Source organism: Rhinatrema bivittatum, chromosome 6 (assembly GCF_901001135.1).
Source record: "Rhinatrema bivittatum chromosome 6, aRhiBiv1.1, whole genome shotgun sequence".
Classification (NCBI taxonomy): domain Eukaryota; kingdom Metazoa; phylum Chordata; class Amphibia; order Gymnophiona; family Rhinatrematidae; genus Rhinatrema; species Rhinatrema bivittatum.
Window position 1 is genome coordinate 75214367 of NC_042620.1, and position 18861 is coordinate 75233227.

At 44.7% G+C, this 18861-nt stretch overlaps 1 protein-coding gene across 3 annotated transcripts in view; it reads left to right on the plus strand.

The window, feature by feature from the left end:
* The window catches only part of RIF1 (replication timing regulatory factor 1), a 438203-nt gene that overhangs the window by 13139 nt on the left and 406203 nt on the right, over positions 1 to 18861 (plus strand). For all 3 annotated transcript variants that reach the window (XM_029605462.1, XM_029605460.1, XM_029605461.1), the window contains exons 3-6: positions 1182 to 1260; positions 14761 to 14857; positions 15069 to 15199; positions 15297 to 15391. In XM_029605462.1, the coding sequence (XP_029461322.1) occupies positions 1182 to 1260; positions 14761 to 14857; positions 15069 to 15199; positions 15297 to 15391 (402 nt within the window). The remainder of the gene's footprint in view (positions 1 to 1181; positions 1261 to 14760; positions 14858 to 15068; positions 15200 to 15296; positions 15392 to 18861) is intronic.

Genomic DNA, 18861 nt, shown 5'->3' on the forward strand with positions numbered 1-18861 from the left:
ATTATTTAATACTCAATTTTATACTTTAAAAATGATTCTGGTATGTTTACTCTCTAGGAGCAAGAACTCGCAGATTTATGATTAAACAAAACTAAAAATTAAATTTTATAAATAATTGCTATTGTGGTTTGACTATTGTACACTGTTCTGATCAATCTGGTACTGGGTTGAATGGTATATACAATTTGGATAATCAGTTTTCTGTATGGCATCTAACTGTGTGTAAAAATTAGAGATGCTTGTGGGGGTCTACAAAACATTTGGAGGCTGAAGGTTGGGAATACATGATTTAGCACATATAAACTCAGTCAAGAAGTTGTTGCAGTAATGTTCTTAATCTCTCAGCTATATTTTAGTTTATTGCTCACATAGTGAAGTTCTTGTTGTTTCTGCTTATTCCCAGTCCAGGTAAAGGTCAGTCCATCTGTCTCATAGCTTTCCTTATTAGTGGAAAGATGTGTTCCTCCATGCTCTGTTTCCAGTGTCCATTTCCAAACCAGAATCTACAGATAACTGAAATTTTTGTCCAGTTAAAAGCTGTGTTGTATTGCAGGCGCTCTATAGAGACCAGATCTGAAAGTGACAGATCCATGTGTTTTTTTATTGCAGCAACAAAACCAATTTCTGCAGTTTAGACCCCAACAATATTCAGGGGAATTGAACTGTGTTCCTCTACATTGGCCAAACCAGGAAGGTTAAAGCACCTCTATTTTTTGTAAAAAGTAGTGTTTGAAGTGGTGCACTGAAGCATTTAAGCATATCTCTTTCACTCTAGATCGGCACTTCAGCAGTAGAAAAAGCTAGCTAGAATTTAGAGGCTGAACAAACTCTTGACATGCTTTGTCATTTATATAGATGTGTTGTATTTTACCATTGAAATGTATATGCCTGTTTTGGGCATGATTATTTAAATCAGTAAGGTACTGTTTAGAACACTTTCTATTCCAAAAATATCTAAGGCTTAAGGATAATCAGTGCCAGATTTTTTTCCATTTTTTGAATCATGCTTAACAGCTCATATTGTCGAAGCCATGCAGAATGGGAGAAACATTTTAGTTTACTTAGATTGTGGGAACTGGCCATGTCTGCAGAGAAATATTTGCTTGTCATTACAATGCTGCTATTTTGATTTGGTCTTAAATGTGATATTTTCTCTCTCCTTCCCCCACCTATGTTTGAAGTCGTCTGAGTGGTGAGGAAGGCCAAATATTCACTGGATTAATTGGAAAACAGTTTACTAGACTTTGTAAAGTATTTAAGGTATGTATAAAGTATTAACTTTTTTTGATTATTAGGTAAAAACTGTCAAACTCTGATCACATGATTTCAGTTCCACAGAACAGTGGCAAAAATTACCTTTCTTTATTTTAAATCTCTGGTAATCTGAAACTACTAAGTACTTTGAGGCCTGGACAAAATAAATATTCTATTAGGTGCTGCTTTCTTGACAGCTTGGAGACTATCACTGTTGATACAAATCTGTTTTCCAGAAGAGTTTTACTGTTGACAGTGTATGGGGATAAATGAAAGCAGCAGTGGTTTATACTTGTACATTTTGGTCAGATTTGAAGCATACAATGATCCCCTGCTCCAACCAGTTGTTGCATGTTTAACAGAATTGATAGAAAAATATGTATTGTCAAATTTTAAGTCTTGCCATACCTATCCTCCATCCCTTTTGTCTGAAAAGCCAGAATGGTGAGAGAGGTCTAGGGATATTATAAATGTACTGGGCAGAAATGAAAAGAAGCTTGGCAATCTTTTATAAGGACTGATGAGAAAAACATGCTCTAAAATAGATGAAAAATACAGAAAACTATTCCTGAAGGTGAGGATCAACAGTTGAACAACTTTTAGACATGTCTATAGCAGTGTTTCCCAAAACAGTGTGCTTCGGATGTGATTTGGTGTGCCATGGAAAAGTCACCACTGCCTGATGCTCACATCCAGACCTGGACTCTGCTCTCAGCAACAAGACAACTAGTGGTGGTTTTTAAATGTGTAGGAGCTGCTTTGAGAACATGTAATCATTCTTGCCGCCTCTTCCTAGCTGGAGAATGATTACCAGTGTGGTAATAAGCAACATGCTGGGCCTCCCTTTGTGCAGCACATACACGTGATACAGCACCTCCTTTATATTTTTTTTTCTCCTGAGCTATCTCCTTTTGAGTCCTCCTAGCATCTTTATATCTAGGCTGAGAGAGATGGGCAGGATGTGCACCAAGCTCTGAGATGTCATTCCTTCTTGAATGTTGGGAGCAGCAGTGAAGGAGCTGTGGTAGCAAAGGTAATTTAACTGAGCTGCATGCCCACACCACATCAACTTCTCTCTTCTTCTTCATTTGCATATAGAAGGAGCAGGTCCATTGTGACCGATTCATGTAAGTCTCTGACCCCCCCCCCCCCCCCACCCCCCCATTCTCCCTTTGTTCTAAAATTTAGAAGAGAGGCTGGTGGAGCTTCCATTGTTTCCCTTGCTGCTCTTTTAGCCCCAAAAGTCCTCTTCATGCCCGCAATGCGTTTTTGGTGAAGTCCAATATGCCACACACAATTTTTGTTAGTGTAGGTGTGCCTTGGGTTTGAAAAGGTTGGCAAACACTGCTGCTTCAGGATACTTTCTGTTTGGTCAGAAAGTTCAAATTGTCAACACATAATGGTTTTCAATTAAAAAAAAAAAGCCTCATAATAGCACAATGTCCTGTAATGCAGAATTCTATGCTTAAGTAGGCTAAGAGTTAGGAAGACGAAGATGGCACTTGTAGTTCCTAGCAGAATTGCCTTTGGTGAGAGAGAGAACAAAACCTGCTAGCTCAGGCAAGCTGCACCCATACCTTCTGACCAGAGGAGTTCACCATAGTGGCCAGCGCTCAGCAGGAGAAAGAAGATAGAAGGGAGGAAACCACCTGTTGAAGAAATGGCATATTGTCATGCTAGTGTGCAAGTGACTTTTGAAGGCGAACATTAACCTAGAAATTGTTCTTTCTTTCCTGTTTGACTGTGAAGTATGAATTTCAGATAACATTCATTTTAGTTTTCAGGTTTTCACTTTTGATTGATATGCCAAATTGGAGTGCTGAAATCACAAACACCTAAATGGAATCAACTTTGAATTGTATGGGTTAAATATTCACCTTTTTTACGTAGGAGGTACATGGGCCTTGTTCAGGTCCTGATCAGGACTTGCTGTTAAGTAGTATAGCAGAAGCCTTTACAAGGAGATAAAATTAGTCTTTTTTTTTTTTTTTTTTTAAACTTTATATTCCTCAGCATCCCTACCAGACCAGTGGGTTATCCCCCTGCAGATAGAGAGAACCTTTGTAAAGTAGACTCCACCTCTCCATATAGGGAAAGGCTATTTACCTGTAACTCTTAAGCAGGCCTCAGTATGGCCCATTAAAAAAAAATAAAATAATAATTTCCTCTGTACTCAGGCAGGGCCAGTCCACACCAGTGGGATTATGTACAGTATGCCAGTATTCTCCATCTCCAGTAGATGGTGGACATGCATCTCTCTACTGGGGATTGCTTGTAGTAAAAGAAGAGAAGTTACAAGACGTAGGCGCACCGCTTGAGATCCCGAGGTGACATCCCGTTTGGTCCCTCCCTTAGTTGAGGGTTTCACAGAGACACAGACAGACAGACACAGACACTTTTGTTTTTAAGGCGGTTAGAGAATGAGGGAGAACTGAGCAGTGAAGGCTTGTGCCCTCTCCTCTCCCACAGCTGGTGACTCAATCATGCCCTCAGTCAGGGAGAGCTGAGCTCATATCTTAAAAAAACAAACAAACAAACAAAAAACTGGTTATAGCCCCCCCCCCTTCTTTTTCCTTACCAGGCCTTCTTCCCTCTGCATTTGTTGCTCTGCATCTTAGCCCCTTTCCCTCTCACTTCTTGGGAGAGTTAATGTAGAGCCAGAGGCAACTCAGGTTCGGCGGGTTGAGCAGCTTTTGGCTAAGCCCCACTCCTCAGGCTTGGTTCTGTCAGTTGCATGGTAGGCTGTGGCAGCGAATTTTTTTTTCCTTCTCTCCCCGCGCTCAGTTGTATCCACGCATTATTGTTCTGCGGCAGTGTGCTAATGTACACGCACGAGTACTTGCACGTAAGGCTGTGGCCTATATTGGTGCGTGTAAGGCCGCGGCCTAGATTAGGGCGCATAGTTATGTGTATACTCCCAGCCACTGTTGGTTGGTGTGCAGGATGCTACCCAGTGCAGGAAGACCATGGCACAAGGGGCAAAAAGGTCTAAGCGCCTTCAATCTGTGAGGATTGCCATATAAGGGCAATCCAGCCATCGCTTTCTCTATGCCTGTGTCAGCACTGTGTGGATGCTCATGGTGATTTGGCTGCTGCAGATTTTGCTGATGTTAGGCCATCCCCTTAGACTATAGTGTCTCCAGAGAAGAGGTGTGCAGATGGTGACACAGTTGTGTCCCCTCCCTCTTTGTTCCTGATGACAGTCATCTCCAACAGAAGGGTCGGAAAGTGTCAGGTTTGGACTTATGGGCCCTGGTTTGTATCCATCCTCCTTTTCTAGGGTGGAATTTTTCCAGGGCTTGCAGACTTTTCTGCAGGGTGCCAAGTGAAGGCGAAGCAACCTATTGAGAAGGTTTGCGTGCTCTGGGTTCCCACTCATCAGCCACTGAGGGCAAGCACCATAGGGAGGCTGTCCCTAGTGATGTTCAGGGAGATGTGGATCATATGTCAGATGACTCCAAAGGAAACTTGGATTTCTCCCCTCCGGAAGAGGTAGAAATTCCACCTGATTTAGATTTGCATTGGACTTTGTTCTGTTTTTTTCCACAAAGATGAGTTGTTGAGTGTGTTGACTGAGACCCTGAAGACGTGCGGTGTGGACTTGCAAAAGAAAGATCCCGTATTAGTCACCATACACAAATCATGTTTCTCTTCCTGGATCCAATTCAAGAATTGATTGACCTTGAATAGAGTGCCCTGTAGGCAAGTTTTTTAAAGGGGGTAGAACTTTAATGGGTTTATACCCTTTGGATCCGAAGGCAAGGAACAGTTGTGATTCTCGAAGATGGATGTCTTGGTATGCACTGTTACTAAGCTAACCACCATGCTGGTGGAAGGAGGGGTAGCTCTAAAAGATGCTCCGGGTAAGAGGATTGAGGCTATTCTTAAACAAGTTTTTGAGGCCATGGTAATGTATTTGAAATTGCTTTTTGCTGCCTGGTAGTTTGGAATGGTTTGCACATCTCTCAAGAGATGCAAGGAGTGGGGTCCATTGGCGATTGGTGATGGAACTGGGAGCTGCATTCTTGGCTGATGTCGGTTGTGACTTGGTGCGGATGGCCGCTAAAGGGGTGACTTCTGTGAATATGGCTAGGCGCCAGTTGTGGCTACGAACTTGGTTGGCAGACATTTCCAAGTCCAAATCTCACAAGGTTACCCCATAAGGGTTCTCTCTTTTATTTGGATGTGAGTTGGAGAAGATGGTGAAAGCTGGAGTGAATTCAAGGCTCCTTGATTGCCAGAGGACAAGAAGGCAGCATTGCGTCCTTTTGCGGCAAAGGTTTGCTCCAGGGATTCCCATCCTTTTCATCCTTACAGAGGAGCAACTAATCATAGTTCTCATCTCTTCGGAAGATCTCTGTACTTTTGGCCTAAGAAACCTTGTTAAGATGAGGGTTCTGGGGGCGAACAGCAGCTGCAGAGATTCCCGTCCTTTTTGTTGTTACAGAAGAGAACTACTCATAGGTCTCTTCCCTTTGGAAGATCTCTGTAATTTTGGCCTAAGAAACCTTGTAACGATGTGGGTTCCAGGGCCAGAGCACCTCTATCTTCACAATGGTGGTGTGGGGCTCACCTACTGGATAAGGAGATTGATAAAACCGAGAGAGAATGTCCACCTAAGGTGGGCCCAGATTATGATGGACCAGTGAGTCCTGGAAGTGGTAAGGAATGGCTGTGCTCTAGAATTTCTCCAAATTCCTCCAGATGCATTTATGGTCTCCATGCAGCTCTCTACAGAAGAGAGTGGCAGTGGAAACCATGTTAAGGAGGCTGTTGGATTTAAAGGCTGTAATTCCTGTTCCCAGATCGCAAGAAAATACGGTGCAGTATTCCATTAATTTTGTCATTCCCAAAAAGGAAGAGGGGTTCTTTCAACCCATCCTGGATCTGAAGGCAGTCTGTTGACATTTGCATGTAACTCATTTCAGAATGGAAACTACGTTCCGTAGTAATGGCAGTACAACCAGAGGAGTTTCTCATGTCTCTCGACCTGATGGAGGCCTATCTACATATTCCTATTCACCAGCCACATCAACATTTCCTTCGCATCACCGTTCTGGGATGTCATCAATTTCGTGCCCTGCCCTTTGGGATGGCAACTGCACCTTCTCCAAGAGTCATGATGGTGGTAGCAGCTTCTCTGCACAAGGAGGGCATTCTGGTTCTTAAGTGGACGACTGGTTGATTCAGGCCAAAAATGCAAATAAGTCACTTGGCATCTTGTAAGGTGATCTCCTTGCTTCAGGAGCTAGGCTGGGTGGTGAACTTGCCCAAGAGCAGTTTACAGCCATCTCAGACACAAGAGTATCTCTGCGTGTGATTCAGTATGGAGCAGGGCAGTGTGTTTCTAACGGAGAGTTGCATTCAGAAGTTAGTTACTCAAGTTCAGGCACTGAGATGGACTACTTGCTCGACAGTGTGGTCTTGCCTGCAGGTCCTGGGATTGATGGCAGCTACATTGGGTGTAGCCCTCTGGCGTGAGGGCAAACATGCCGTGCCCCTTCAGTGCGGATTGCTCTCTGGGTGGAATCCGCAGTTGCAGGAGTACACGGTGAGACTTCACTTGCCATTGGAGGTGAGCCTCCAGTTGCAGTGGTGGTTACAAGCCGATCATCTCAGGGAGGTTGTTTCCTTGGAGACACCAGACTCTGGTTAGTGCTCATGACTGATGCAGGCTTTCTAGATTGGGGGGGGCTCACTGTTGAGAGTTGATGGCACAAGGCTGGTGGACCATCAATCAGTTGGAAGTGTGTGCAGTTCAACTGGCATGCTTGCTGTTCACCAAGCAGCTGTAAGCTTGAGCGGTAAGGATAATGTCTGATAGTGCCACGACAGTGACCTGCATCAATGAAGGCAGAACCAGAAGCCACCAGATGTTGCTGGAGGTAATTGCACTCATGGTGTGGGTAGAACAACATCTCTAGGACTTATCAGACTCCCACATTGCCAGGAATGTAAGGGCCAACTTTTCAGCAGGCAGGTCTTGGATCCAGGAGAGTGGGAGTGGACAGACGAGGTCTTTTAACTCAGTGATGTGTTGGGGGGTCACCCATACCTGGATTTACTGGCGAGCTCCAACAGTGCAAATGTATCAGTTCTTCAGTTGCAGAAGGGTTCTGAGTGCTGTGCATTGATGCTGTCGTTCAAGCTTGCCATGGAGTGGGGTGTGTTATGCCTTCCCGCCATGGTCAATGATAGGCAGGGCCGTTCAGAAGATTGTGAGTCAGACCGAGACTGTATATCTGGTGGCTCTGGATTGGCTCTGGAGGCCGTAATATGTCAATCTTCAGAAGCTACTTGTGGACAGTCTTCTCAGATTACCACTCAAGAAGGATCTTTACCCTCCATTGCCTCAGGTACAAACTTAGATTGTAAGCCCGCTGGGGGTAGGGAAATACCTACAGTACCTGAATGTAATCCACTTTGAAGCTCTGTGAAAAGTGGAATATAAATCTAAATAAATAAATCTATTGCATCAGGGGCCCATACTGCATGATGATCTAGGTCTGTTTTGTCTTACAGTTTGGTCCTTGAGAGGGCTCTGTTGCTGAAGCCTATTTATTATGCGGTGATTTCCACTTGGCTCTAGGCCAGGAAATTTTCTACATCTCCAGCATATGTTAGGGTCTAGAGAGTGTTCGAGAGCTGGTCTGAAGAGCATGGTTCTCACTCTCTTAAAGTTGAAATTCTACTGATTTTGGAATCTTTGCAGGAAGGAATGATTAAAGGGTTGGTCTTAAACACTCTGAAAGTGCAAGTAGCAGCTCTTGCTTGCTATAAGGGGGTAAGTCAATGGTGGACCCTTGTCTTCCCTTCCAGATGTGTCCTGGTTTATGAACGGAGTTAAACATCTATGTTCTCCCTTGCAGCTACTGGTGCCTCTTTGGTACCTTGATCTGGTCTTGTATTTTTGGCGGGTCCTTCATTTCGGCCACCTCATGGTCTCTTTGCAGCTGCTCACCTTGAAAACAGTGTTTCTGGTAGCAATCTGTTTGGCACCATGCGTCTCCTGAGCCACAAGCTCTTACTTGCCTTGAGCCGTTTCTGCAAAAAAACTCTAGGGGTAGTACAGTTTAGGATTGTACCTTCCTTTTTGCCAAAAGTAGTTTTGGAGTTTCGTTTGAATCAGTTTATTTCCCTGCCCACGCTGGACAGGAATAGAGTTGAGTGTGATTGTCTGTCTGCATTCCTTGGATGTCAATCAGCATCTTGTGCGGTACTTTAAGATTACTTGTATTTTCAGGAAGTCTGACTGTTTATGCCTCAGGGTGGAGGTAAACAAGGAACCACCGGTGAGACAGGTGATTTATAGCCCGTTGGGTGAAAAAAGTCATCACGGCCACCTGTGTGGATGCAGATGTCCCATTACCTAGATTCCACTAGAGCTCAGGCGGTTTCCTGGGCAGAGCTTTGATTGTCTCCTGTTGAGATTTGCCGAATAGTGACATAGCCCTCCTTACACACTTTCTCCAAGCATTACTGCTTGGACATTAGGACTCAGGAGGACACGGCTTTTGCACATGTGATGTTGATGGGACCATGGGCAGCCTTCTGCCCTTTTCAGGAGTAGCTTTGGTATATCCCACTGGTGTAAATTGGCCTGCTTGAGTGCAAAGGAAGGAGAAACTACTACTTACTGAATTTTCTTTCCTCTAAGGAAAACAGGCCAATCCACAACTCACCCTGAGCTGCCTACTTTATATGTGGACAGTGAAGAATAGTGTTTCTGTTCCTTCATTTGAAGGACTGGTAAGTAATATAGCCAGCTCCTAAGATTAATTGATAACTTTTTTTGCAGAGCTCAATATTTCCCAGTTGGTTGGAATCAGGAGTGGTTGACAGTTAATAGTACTGTTCAAATTAGTTTGTCCACAGTTTAGCTTTTCTAGAGATACTGGCAGGCTGATGTTGGGGCAGGGCTATATGAGAGTGATGTCAGCAAGTCAGCTTTACTCTGTCTTCATCTGCTGGTAGGAATGCATAACCCACTGGTGTGGATTGGCCTGCCTTCCTTAGAGGAAAGGAAATTATCAGGTAAGTAGTAATTTCTCCTTTTGTGCCCTATGAATAAAACTTGTACATTCTGAAAATGCAGGCACAGAATTAAAATCCTGTTCTTGTGGGAAAAACAGAGTTATAAGCATTACCCTTGTGCAGAAATTTTAAGTTTCTATAGCAAGAGTTAGCAATTTCTGTGGTAAACTTTTCAAAACTCTGTGGCAGTTCTGTCGGATGTGCATAATTTTACATGTATTTGCAATTCATATAAATGTTTGTTTTACTTTAAAAATAAAGTCCTTTTCTGAAATTTGTGTCCATTTAAATTTTATTACAGGTTAAAGGTATTTTGTAGTTATTGGTACTGGAGGAGACAGAGAATTGATTTGGAAATGGGTAGAGGAGGAACCTCCAAAGAGAAATGAAGGGATCTCTGGCAGGAGGGTTACAATGATAGGGGAGAAAGGAGGATAGAGACACTAAGGGAAAGGGAATGAGAGGAGATGTAAGGGAGGGGGAGGAGAATGGGGCGGGTGAGGAGAAAGAATTGACCACGCACCCGGTTCCTACAGACATCTGTTCTCTCACTCATTACACCTGGGTTGTTCCAGATCAAGTGGACCAGGGGCCTGCGCTCAACCTCCTCCAACTTGAACAACATTTTACACGATGTTCTCTAGCATCTCAAACAAATCTGTACTACGTTTTTTACCTGGATCTCCATTGGTTAGAGAGCTAGAAGCAGTTGAATAGAGGTCACCACTGAGTACCATGCTCTGTGCAACCTAAAATGGCCATTTTGTCCAGGTACTATAAACAGACAACACCTCTCAGGCCTGAAATTTTGTGGATAGTGTACAACCTCTGGTGGTAAGTCCCAGTCAAAGTTTGGAACATAACGTGAGCTTCCTCCCTTATTATGGGCCATCAAAGTATATGAAAAATTTTACAAAAGAAATATAAGGCCTAATTTGACTCCTCATTGCTTCTGACCTATGCTTTGATTCAGGCCCTAACTGGTCCAGTAGCCATGGCCCATATGTTTAAGATTTGCACTAAGGCTTTACAGGCAACTGGAAGCAAAGGTATAATTACATAAAGACACAATATCACTTTTATGAAATTTTTGCCAATTTTGAGGTGCAAATCTCTACTATGTAGTTTTTAAATCTTTTCTTTTTTGTCAGTTGAAAGAGCATCTATTTTTTTTTTTCTACAAAAGTCAGTTTCATTTTGAACCCGATCTTGCTTTTGTCAGAACTAAGGCCCTCAATGATATGCATTTGCATGTGTGGGTGCCCTATGTAAAAAAAATAAATAAAAATAAAATAAATAAAATAAAAGGCATCTTTGGCGCCCTACTGTGTAACATGCAAATGAGCTAGAGAGATGAAATTTTACAGTGCGGCAAAGCTTGTGCTTACCATGCTTGTAGCTTGACATATCTTGTTTTGACATACTTTTATCATTGACCCCTCAAAATGGACACTTTATTGTGCTATTTTCTGCATGCAAGCCTGACCATGCAAAAGTATCACCTTCACAAGGAACTATGGTAATGTCATGTTAGCAGTGTGTTATGGCAGAGATTTTGGGAGCATGCCCTGGCCTGTGAACCATTGTGTGCTTTGTGGTATCAAATTTTTCTTTGTGCCAAAGGAGGACATTGAAGCAAAAAGACCTGTTCCTGAACATACCCAGATCAGTCCAGACAAGTGGGTTTTATTCATTCCTACCAGCAGATGGAGGTAGAGAACAAAACTTTGGGCACTGCCACATATACGAGAATGCTACCTGCAGTCCCTCAGTATTTTTCTACCTCCAGGAGATGGTAGAGGTGCTAACCCTGCAGTACTGACTGACTGGATATTTTAAGGAAATTTGCTCCCCGAGATGACAGGCTCCTGCAGAAGGGTCGTCCCTTGGGTTGAGCCGGGCGAACGGGGAGTTGATACCCCTGGCCAGCTTCAGCCCGGGACCACTGACAGCCAGTGATCTTGTTCCCTTGGTGGGCCCGAAGCCCCTCCACCTGCCCAGGAAAGGGAAGCACCCTTACTTTTATTTTTGTGCTTTCCTGTGTGTCTGGGCCATTAAATCTTTGTTGTAAAAAAAAAAAAAAAAAGTCACCGGCAGCTGTCTGCTTTTGCAACAGCAGCCGCATGTGAGCAGGCTGAATGCAACAGCAGAAGCGTGTAGCCTAGCAGGCTGAAATCCTCGGCGAGATCGGGTGCAGGCTGGGCAATAAGTGGGCGGATTGGGGGATCATTCGGAGGAGGGTTGTCCCGGTCTGGGCAGATTCACTCCAGTGGGGGCTGGCTGTACTCCTGAACGAGCTGCGCAGTTTTCAGTCGCAGCAGCGGCCTGTTCACTGCGCTGATGGGAAATTCTTGGGGCAGTGCGCCCTCTTCAGGGTTTGACAGCTGCCACGTGCTGCGCCTCTCCCCCTCGCGATCCGGGCCGCGTGGAAGCGCAGCAAGCATAGGATTGCCTGTTTGGAATTTTATTTTGCCTTGCTTTATTTCTTGGTGCTTGTTTTGACAGACAAGCAGCTCAGAGAGACCTGCAGGGCCTGTGGTAGCCTGTTGGTCAGCCTGAATGACTTCCTTTGCACGGCGTGTGCTGGAGGGGGGGGGGGGGGTCTGAAAGGCAAGCAAAGCCGCAGAGGCATTCGTGGACCGCAGCGGTGGCGCTGGGATCACAGGAGGGAGTGGCTATGGCTGCAGAGACGGAGCTGGATAGGGGGGCTTCTACCCCGCTGCTCCTGTCTCCCATGGTTCGACCTGGGGAAAACGGTCTGGATGTCTCGGGCCCTAGCAGCCCCAAGAGCCCTTCTGGAGCCCCTGGGGATTTTTGCCCAAATTTGTTCTTTTACTGCACGAGCCTTCCTGGCTAGGCAGGCAGGTAATTGCGGTGTCACAGAAGGCCCAACAGGTTCAGCAAAGCAGGGGAAGGTTCTGTGGGCCCGCAAACTCTGCCTCCCGAGGGACGGCTAGCGTGATTGGAATCGGACTCAGAAGATTCAGATGAGTCTAAGCAGCAGGATGAGGTCTCCTCGGAGGCCTATCAGGATGGGGACCCGATTGGGGGTACCCCTCTGGACCCAGGGGACTCTAAAACTGAACAGGGGACCTTGGAGGGTCTGGAGGCTGAAGGCGATGATCCACGGGTGATCCAGCTTTTCAAGAGAGAGAGGAGCTTCGCCTGCTTATACCTCAGGTGTTGGAGGAGCTGGGGATTAAGCTCACCCTGGAGGATTCAGATGCTGAAGGGGTTAAACTGGTTCTGGATGGCCTATAGAGACCCCCCCAGCGCTTTCCCAATTCCGAAGAAGATCCAGAAATTGATCAACCAAGAGTGGGATTCCCCCGACTCGGGTCTGCGAGTTGGCAGAGCGATGTCCAAGCTTTATCCGCTTCTGCAGCACCATCTGGACGTTCTCAAGGTCCCGAAGGTGGATGCGGCAGTTTCGGCAGTCACTAAGAAGACCACTCTTCCGGTGGCTGGAGCTTCTGCTCTGAAAGATGTTCAGGCTCGGAAGTTGGAAGTGCATCTCAAGCGAGCTTTTGAGGGCCTGGGGCAGGCAGTGGTATGTGCAAGTCTGATGCAGCGGGCCTGTTTGTATTGGATCCAGAAGCCACAGGACCAGTCGGCCTCTGGGACTCTTTCCCGACCTATCCTAGACCTGAAGAAAATCAACCAGAGTTTGAAGGTACCACGCTTTCGGATGGAGACGTTGCGCACTGTAATTGCGGCGGTACGGGGAGGAGAGTTTTTGGCATCTCTGGATCTCGCCGAGGCTTATCTGCATATCCCCATCTGTCAGGAGCACCAGAAGTTTCTTAGATTCATGGTTCTGGGACAGCACTATCAGTTTCAAGCGCTGCCGGCTGGTCACAGCCTCGTGGACCTTTTACAAAGGTGATGATGGTAGTGGTGGCAGCGCTGCGACAGAATGGATTACTGGTGTACCCATACATGGACGATTGGCTGATACAGGCGAAGTCACTAGAGGAATGTGTGCAGTCCGTGGACTGAGTTGGGTAACACCTGGAATCTCTAGGTTGAGTTATCAATGTGCAGAAGAGCCATCTGGTCCCCTCCCGTTCCCTCGAATACTTGGGAGTCCGTTTCGACACCCAGCAGGGCAGAGTGTTTCTTACAGACAGGGTGAACAAAATTCAGGGGCAAATAGCACGTCTGCTTTGTCTACAGGTGCCGAAGGTCTGGGATTACTTACAGGTCCTGGGCTTGATGGCGTCCACATTGGAACTGATGCCCTGGGCGTTTGCTCATTTGAGGCGTCTGCAGAGAGCCTTGTTGTTCCATTGGAATCCTCTGTTGCAACAATATTTTCTGCCCCTGGCTCTGATGGAGTCAGCCAGGGCCAGTCTGGCCTGGTGGATAAGAACATAAGAAAATGCCATACTGGGTCAGACCAAGGGTCCATCAAGCCCAGCATCCTGTTTCCAACAGTGGCCAATCCAGGCCATAAGAACCTGGCAAGTACCCAAAAACTAAGTCTATTCCATGTAACCATTGCTAATGGCAGTGGCTATTCTCTAAGTGAACTTAATAGCAGGTAATGGACTTCTCCTCCAAGAACTTATCCAATCCTTTTTTAAACACAGCTATACTAACTGCACGAACCACATTCTCTGGCAACAAATTCCAGAGTTTAATTGTGCGTTGAGTGAAAAAGAACTTTCTCAGATTAGTTTTAAATGTGCCCCATGCTAACTTCATGGAGTGCCCCCTAGTCTTTCTACTATCCGAAAGAGTAAATAACCGATTCACATCTACCCGTTCTAGACCTCTCATGATTTTAAACACCTCTATCATATCCCCCCTCAGTCGTCTCTTCTCCAAGCTGAAAAGTCCTAACCTCTTTAGTCTTTCCTCATAGGGGAGTTGTTCCATTCCCCTTATCATTTTGGTAGCCCTTCTCTGTACCTTCTCCATCTCAATTTTATCTTTTTTGAGATGCGGCGACCAGAATTGTACACAGTATTTCATTCCTGTAGTACCACAGATCAATCCAGAGACCTGTGTATATAGTGTGGATTTATTGGAGGTTTTCAATACTGATCACTTATGTTAAATTTGGAAATAAGTTTTCCATTGTCTTTTTGGGCACCTTCACCTTCCTCCAGCTTGTTGGGGGGTGGAAGTTTGTTTAGAAGCTTATGATTATTACTTGTCATGTTGGCTTGGGTACAGGTCAGTGCTGAGGGGACTACAGGTGGCACACTGGGTTACGTACAGTGTCAGTGAAACTTTCTCTGTCTCCATCTGCTGGCAGGGAGGCAAAACCCAGCATTCTGGACTGATCCTACAGGAACGAATATTAGCAGGTAAGAACCAATTTTTCCTTTTGGCATTCAAAAGCATAAATATACAAGAAGTTTTGTTATAATGGCATTAGTGTGCAATATCGAGTCTGGGCAAAACAGACTTTCTTCTTATAGGCAGAAATCCTGTTATATTACTAATACATTTTTTTTTTAACAGGTACATATATCTATACAGGATTCAGAACTCAACAATGCTGCACTACAGGCATTAGGATTTTGTGTTTTTAATGCACAGATTGCATCAGAATTGTCAGGTAAAAATACTCAATTTTCTATTTCAGATTTAGTGTTGTAATTAAGTTGGTAGATAGAAAAACGTGATTAGCCATTGCATTTCGAGAATACCACATTTGTATTGTTCTTACATACCATATAGGAAGTGGCCTAAACTCTTTTCCAAAAATTACTGTTGGCACTATATGTAGCTAGCTTTTGATGATCAGTGTGTGTATTATATATTTTCAGCGACAGAAATACAAGAATTGCTTTCAAGTCTCAACAGCATAGCCATAGAAACATCAGACAAAAACACTTGCACTCGAGCACTTTGGGTGATCTCTAAACAGAGCTTCCCTCCTGAAGAAGTTGGAAAGGCGGTATGTGGATTGCATTTTTGTTTTAAAGCTTTTTAAAACATTTACATAACCTTTAGAGACTTTAAGTATTTGCTGCTTTTTTTTTTTTTTTAATCAGGTACCATGTATACTTTCTACATTAGAAACCGTACTTAATAAAGATGATGTTCAGTCTATGGTAGTTGAACATGAAGCACTGAATGTTGTTATAAGGTATGTAATTTCACACTGCATTTTTTTCTCTTGTTATATTTCCTATTTGGTGTATTATTCCTTATAGGACAGACAAACATGGAAAAGTAGGGTTTCCCAACAATGCTGCATTTGTTTTTTAAAAGCATGATCAGGATATGATTTGTCTTGTAAATGGACTTTTTCTCCTCTGCAATAAACCTTTGTTTTATTTGACCTGACCAGATGCATGCGTTTTGCTCCCCTTCCAGTTTCTATTTCTTTTTTTTTTTTTTTAAATTTCTGAATATTTGACAATAATGAGCAAAGAACAAACTTTGATATACGGTTACAATAGTAAATATTTTTAAGTCACAAAAACAAACTTCAGGAGATACAATCGTATAATCCTGTTTTACTTTACAATCGAACCTTAATAAAGAAATTAAGGGGGAGTAATTTCTATATTTGAGGAATTAAACACAATCTCATAAAAAGAATATTAGAGGCGACCGAATACATTTATTAACTTTATGCCCCAGTACTATCTATGGCACTGTTGTGTCTTCTACTGTCTAGGAGTTGTTTTAAGTGATCTGGGATGAAAAAAACAAAGGTATTGTTAGACATCCTTATAATACAGCGACATGGGTGACGAAGTAAAAATTTCGCCCCTATCGCTATTACATCAGGTTTTAGTAACAAAAACTCTTTACGCCTATTTTGAGTTGGTCTGGCTAGATCTGGAAACAGATGTACTTTTTGACCATGAAATAGAGCATTCAAATTTTTAAAGTAAGCTTTCATAATAAAGGCAAAATCCTGCTCAGAATAGCAGGAAATAAACAATACAGCTCTATCCACCACCTCTAAATCAGAGTTCTCCAAATAATGAGTCAAATTAAGAAATTCTGAATTCGTCTCTCCTCTTTGTTGAGTTGAAACCACTCTCTGAACCAGGAAATTTATCTTTTTTAAAGGCAGGTATTTTTTCTTCTTGGATCTTTAAAACATCTTTTTAAATATCTTCTCAATGTAAACAGCGGTAATTCTCCCATTATCTTGGGAAAATTCAAAATTCTAATATTTCCAATGGAGAAAAGTGAATAGTGGAGTGTCCCAGGGATCTATTCTGGGTCCACTGCTTTTTACTATACTTATAAACATCATGGAAATGGGGACAGCAAGTGAGATGATCAAATTTGCCGATGACACCAAATTATTCGGTTATTAAATCACAAGCGATTGTGAGAAATTGAGAGAACCTTGCAAAATTGGGAAACTGGGCATACAAATGAAATTTAAAGTGGACAAGTGCAAAGTGATGCACTTAGAGAAGAGTAACCCAAATTATAGCTGCCCAATGCAAGACTCCACATTAGGAGTCACCATTCATGAAAAGGATCTAGGCATCATAATTGATATGTTGAAATCTTCTGTTCAGTGTGCAGCAGTAGCCTAGAAAGCACATAGAATGCTAGAGATTATTGGGAAAGGCATGGAGAATATCATAATGCCTCTATCGCTCCATAGTGCAACTTCATCTTGAGAACTTTGTACAGTTCTGGTCACCACATCTCAAAAAAGATATAGCAGAATTAGAAAAGGTACGGAGGTCAACCAAAATGATAAAGGAGATGGAACAATTCCCTAATGAAAAGCTAAAGAGGTTGGGATTCTTCAGCTTGGAGAAGAGACTGCTGAGGGGTAGATACGATAGAGGCCTATGAAAAGATGTGTAGTAAAATGAGTAAACGTTAATTGGTTCTTTACTTTTTCAAAAGAGTGCAAATTAATAAGAGAACATTATTTTCCTGAACATACTCAGATCAGTCCAGACAAGTGGGTTTTGTCTCCCTACCAGCAGATGAAGTCAGAGAAACAAAACTTTAAGGCACTGCTACATAAGAGAGTGCCACCTGCAACCTGTTCAGTATTTCTCTGACTCCAGCAGATGGTAGAGGTGCAACCCTGTAGTCTGAGATTAAGAAAAGAGAAATTGAAGTAGGAGAATTTCGGAGGAAGCTCCCTGAGATGTTAGGCTCTTTGGACCATCCCTCAGGTTGAACCAGGTGTCGGGGGGTTGGGAACCCCTGCCTTGTGCTTGTCCGCACCAGGGGCCCTGAAAGCCAGGGGCTGGTTCCCTCAGGGCCTCCGAGGCCTCTGTCTACAAGGACCCAGAATCAGGGAAATACCCCTGTGTATATTTTTTGCCTTTTTTATCTGTGATGTTAAAGTTTAAAAAAAGAAGAAAGAAAGGAGTAGAAAGGCAAAACAGCTGGTTGCTGGGGGGCAGAAGGTACGGCCATGAGGCAGCGAGGGCCTCAGGTCTCGGCAGACCAGAAGGTAACTGCTGCCCCAGTCTGCGTGTTTCCTGGGGATCCCAGGGGGAGCAGCATTAGCGACCAGGCCTGTAGCGGAGAAGGCGCAGCAGCAGTTGGTGCATCCGCGTTTGTTTTCCTGCGCGTCTCTGGGGGCTGTGCTGAGGCCAGAGAGCAGCGGTCTTTTCAATGGCGGTGCCTGGCTGATTTTTCCGCGCCGCGGGAAATGGCTCAGCATGGTTAAGGGGAAAAAAAAGGCACGTGCCAGAGCAGTGATTGAGGCTGGTGGTGATTGCAGGCCGATGGCGACCGAACCACGCAGAGAAGTGTGCTACACGTGTGGCTGGAGTCTACACGCTTGAATTCTCACTCCCTCTATCCTGGTTGCGCATCGGGAGAGGAGAGTTCCTCATCGGGGGCGCACTGGGGATAGCGGATTTCCTGCCATTCGGGGGGGGGGGGCTTCGGTGTTGGCTGCTGTGGGTCCGGGGGGCTCCGCGAGGCAGCTGGATCCACAGAGGGCTGTGGGCAGGAGTCCTTTTTTAAGTAGGGAACCCAGAGATTCCCCTCTTCAGTTTTCTCCTGTGGTTCAGGGGGACTCTGAGGGGGAGACTGACGACAGCCTGGAGCAGGGGATGGATGACCCTGAGGGATTTTTGCCGACATTTAACCTCTTGATGCATAAAGCCTTCCTGGCAAGGAAAGGGGGGGCAAAGGGGAAGTGGGCGAGAGTCAGGCCTCCCCAGTCCACACCAAAGAACCCAGAGGGCTGCAGGTGGGTTTGGGGACCACCTGCTTCATCTGGGATTGCATTAGGCGGAGTCAGATGTGGACCCCTGATGGGGGGGGAGGGGGGGAATGCATGGATGATCTGCAGGATGCCCCTTTGGATAACCAGGGTTTGGTTCCAGACGGTGACGTGTCTGGGCACCGGATGTGGACCCGGATGTGACTAAGGATGACCCGGATCTGGATGAAATATTGGTCTTGGAGAAACTGGGGTTTGGGGATTGAGTCCGTTCCAGGATGGGCTGAGACCCCCCCCCCCCGAGTGACTTTCCCTTACCTAAGAAGATCAGGAAGTTGGGAAGCTATATTTCCTGATGGAGGAGACTTTGGAGATAGTGTCAGCAGTCACGTAAAAGACGACCATCCCCATGGCGGGGGCTGCCATTTTGAAGGATGTGCAGG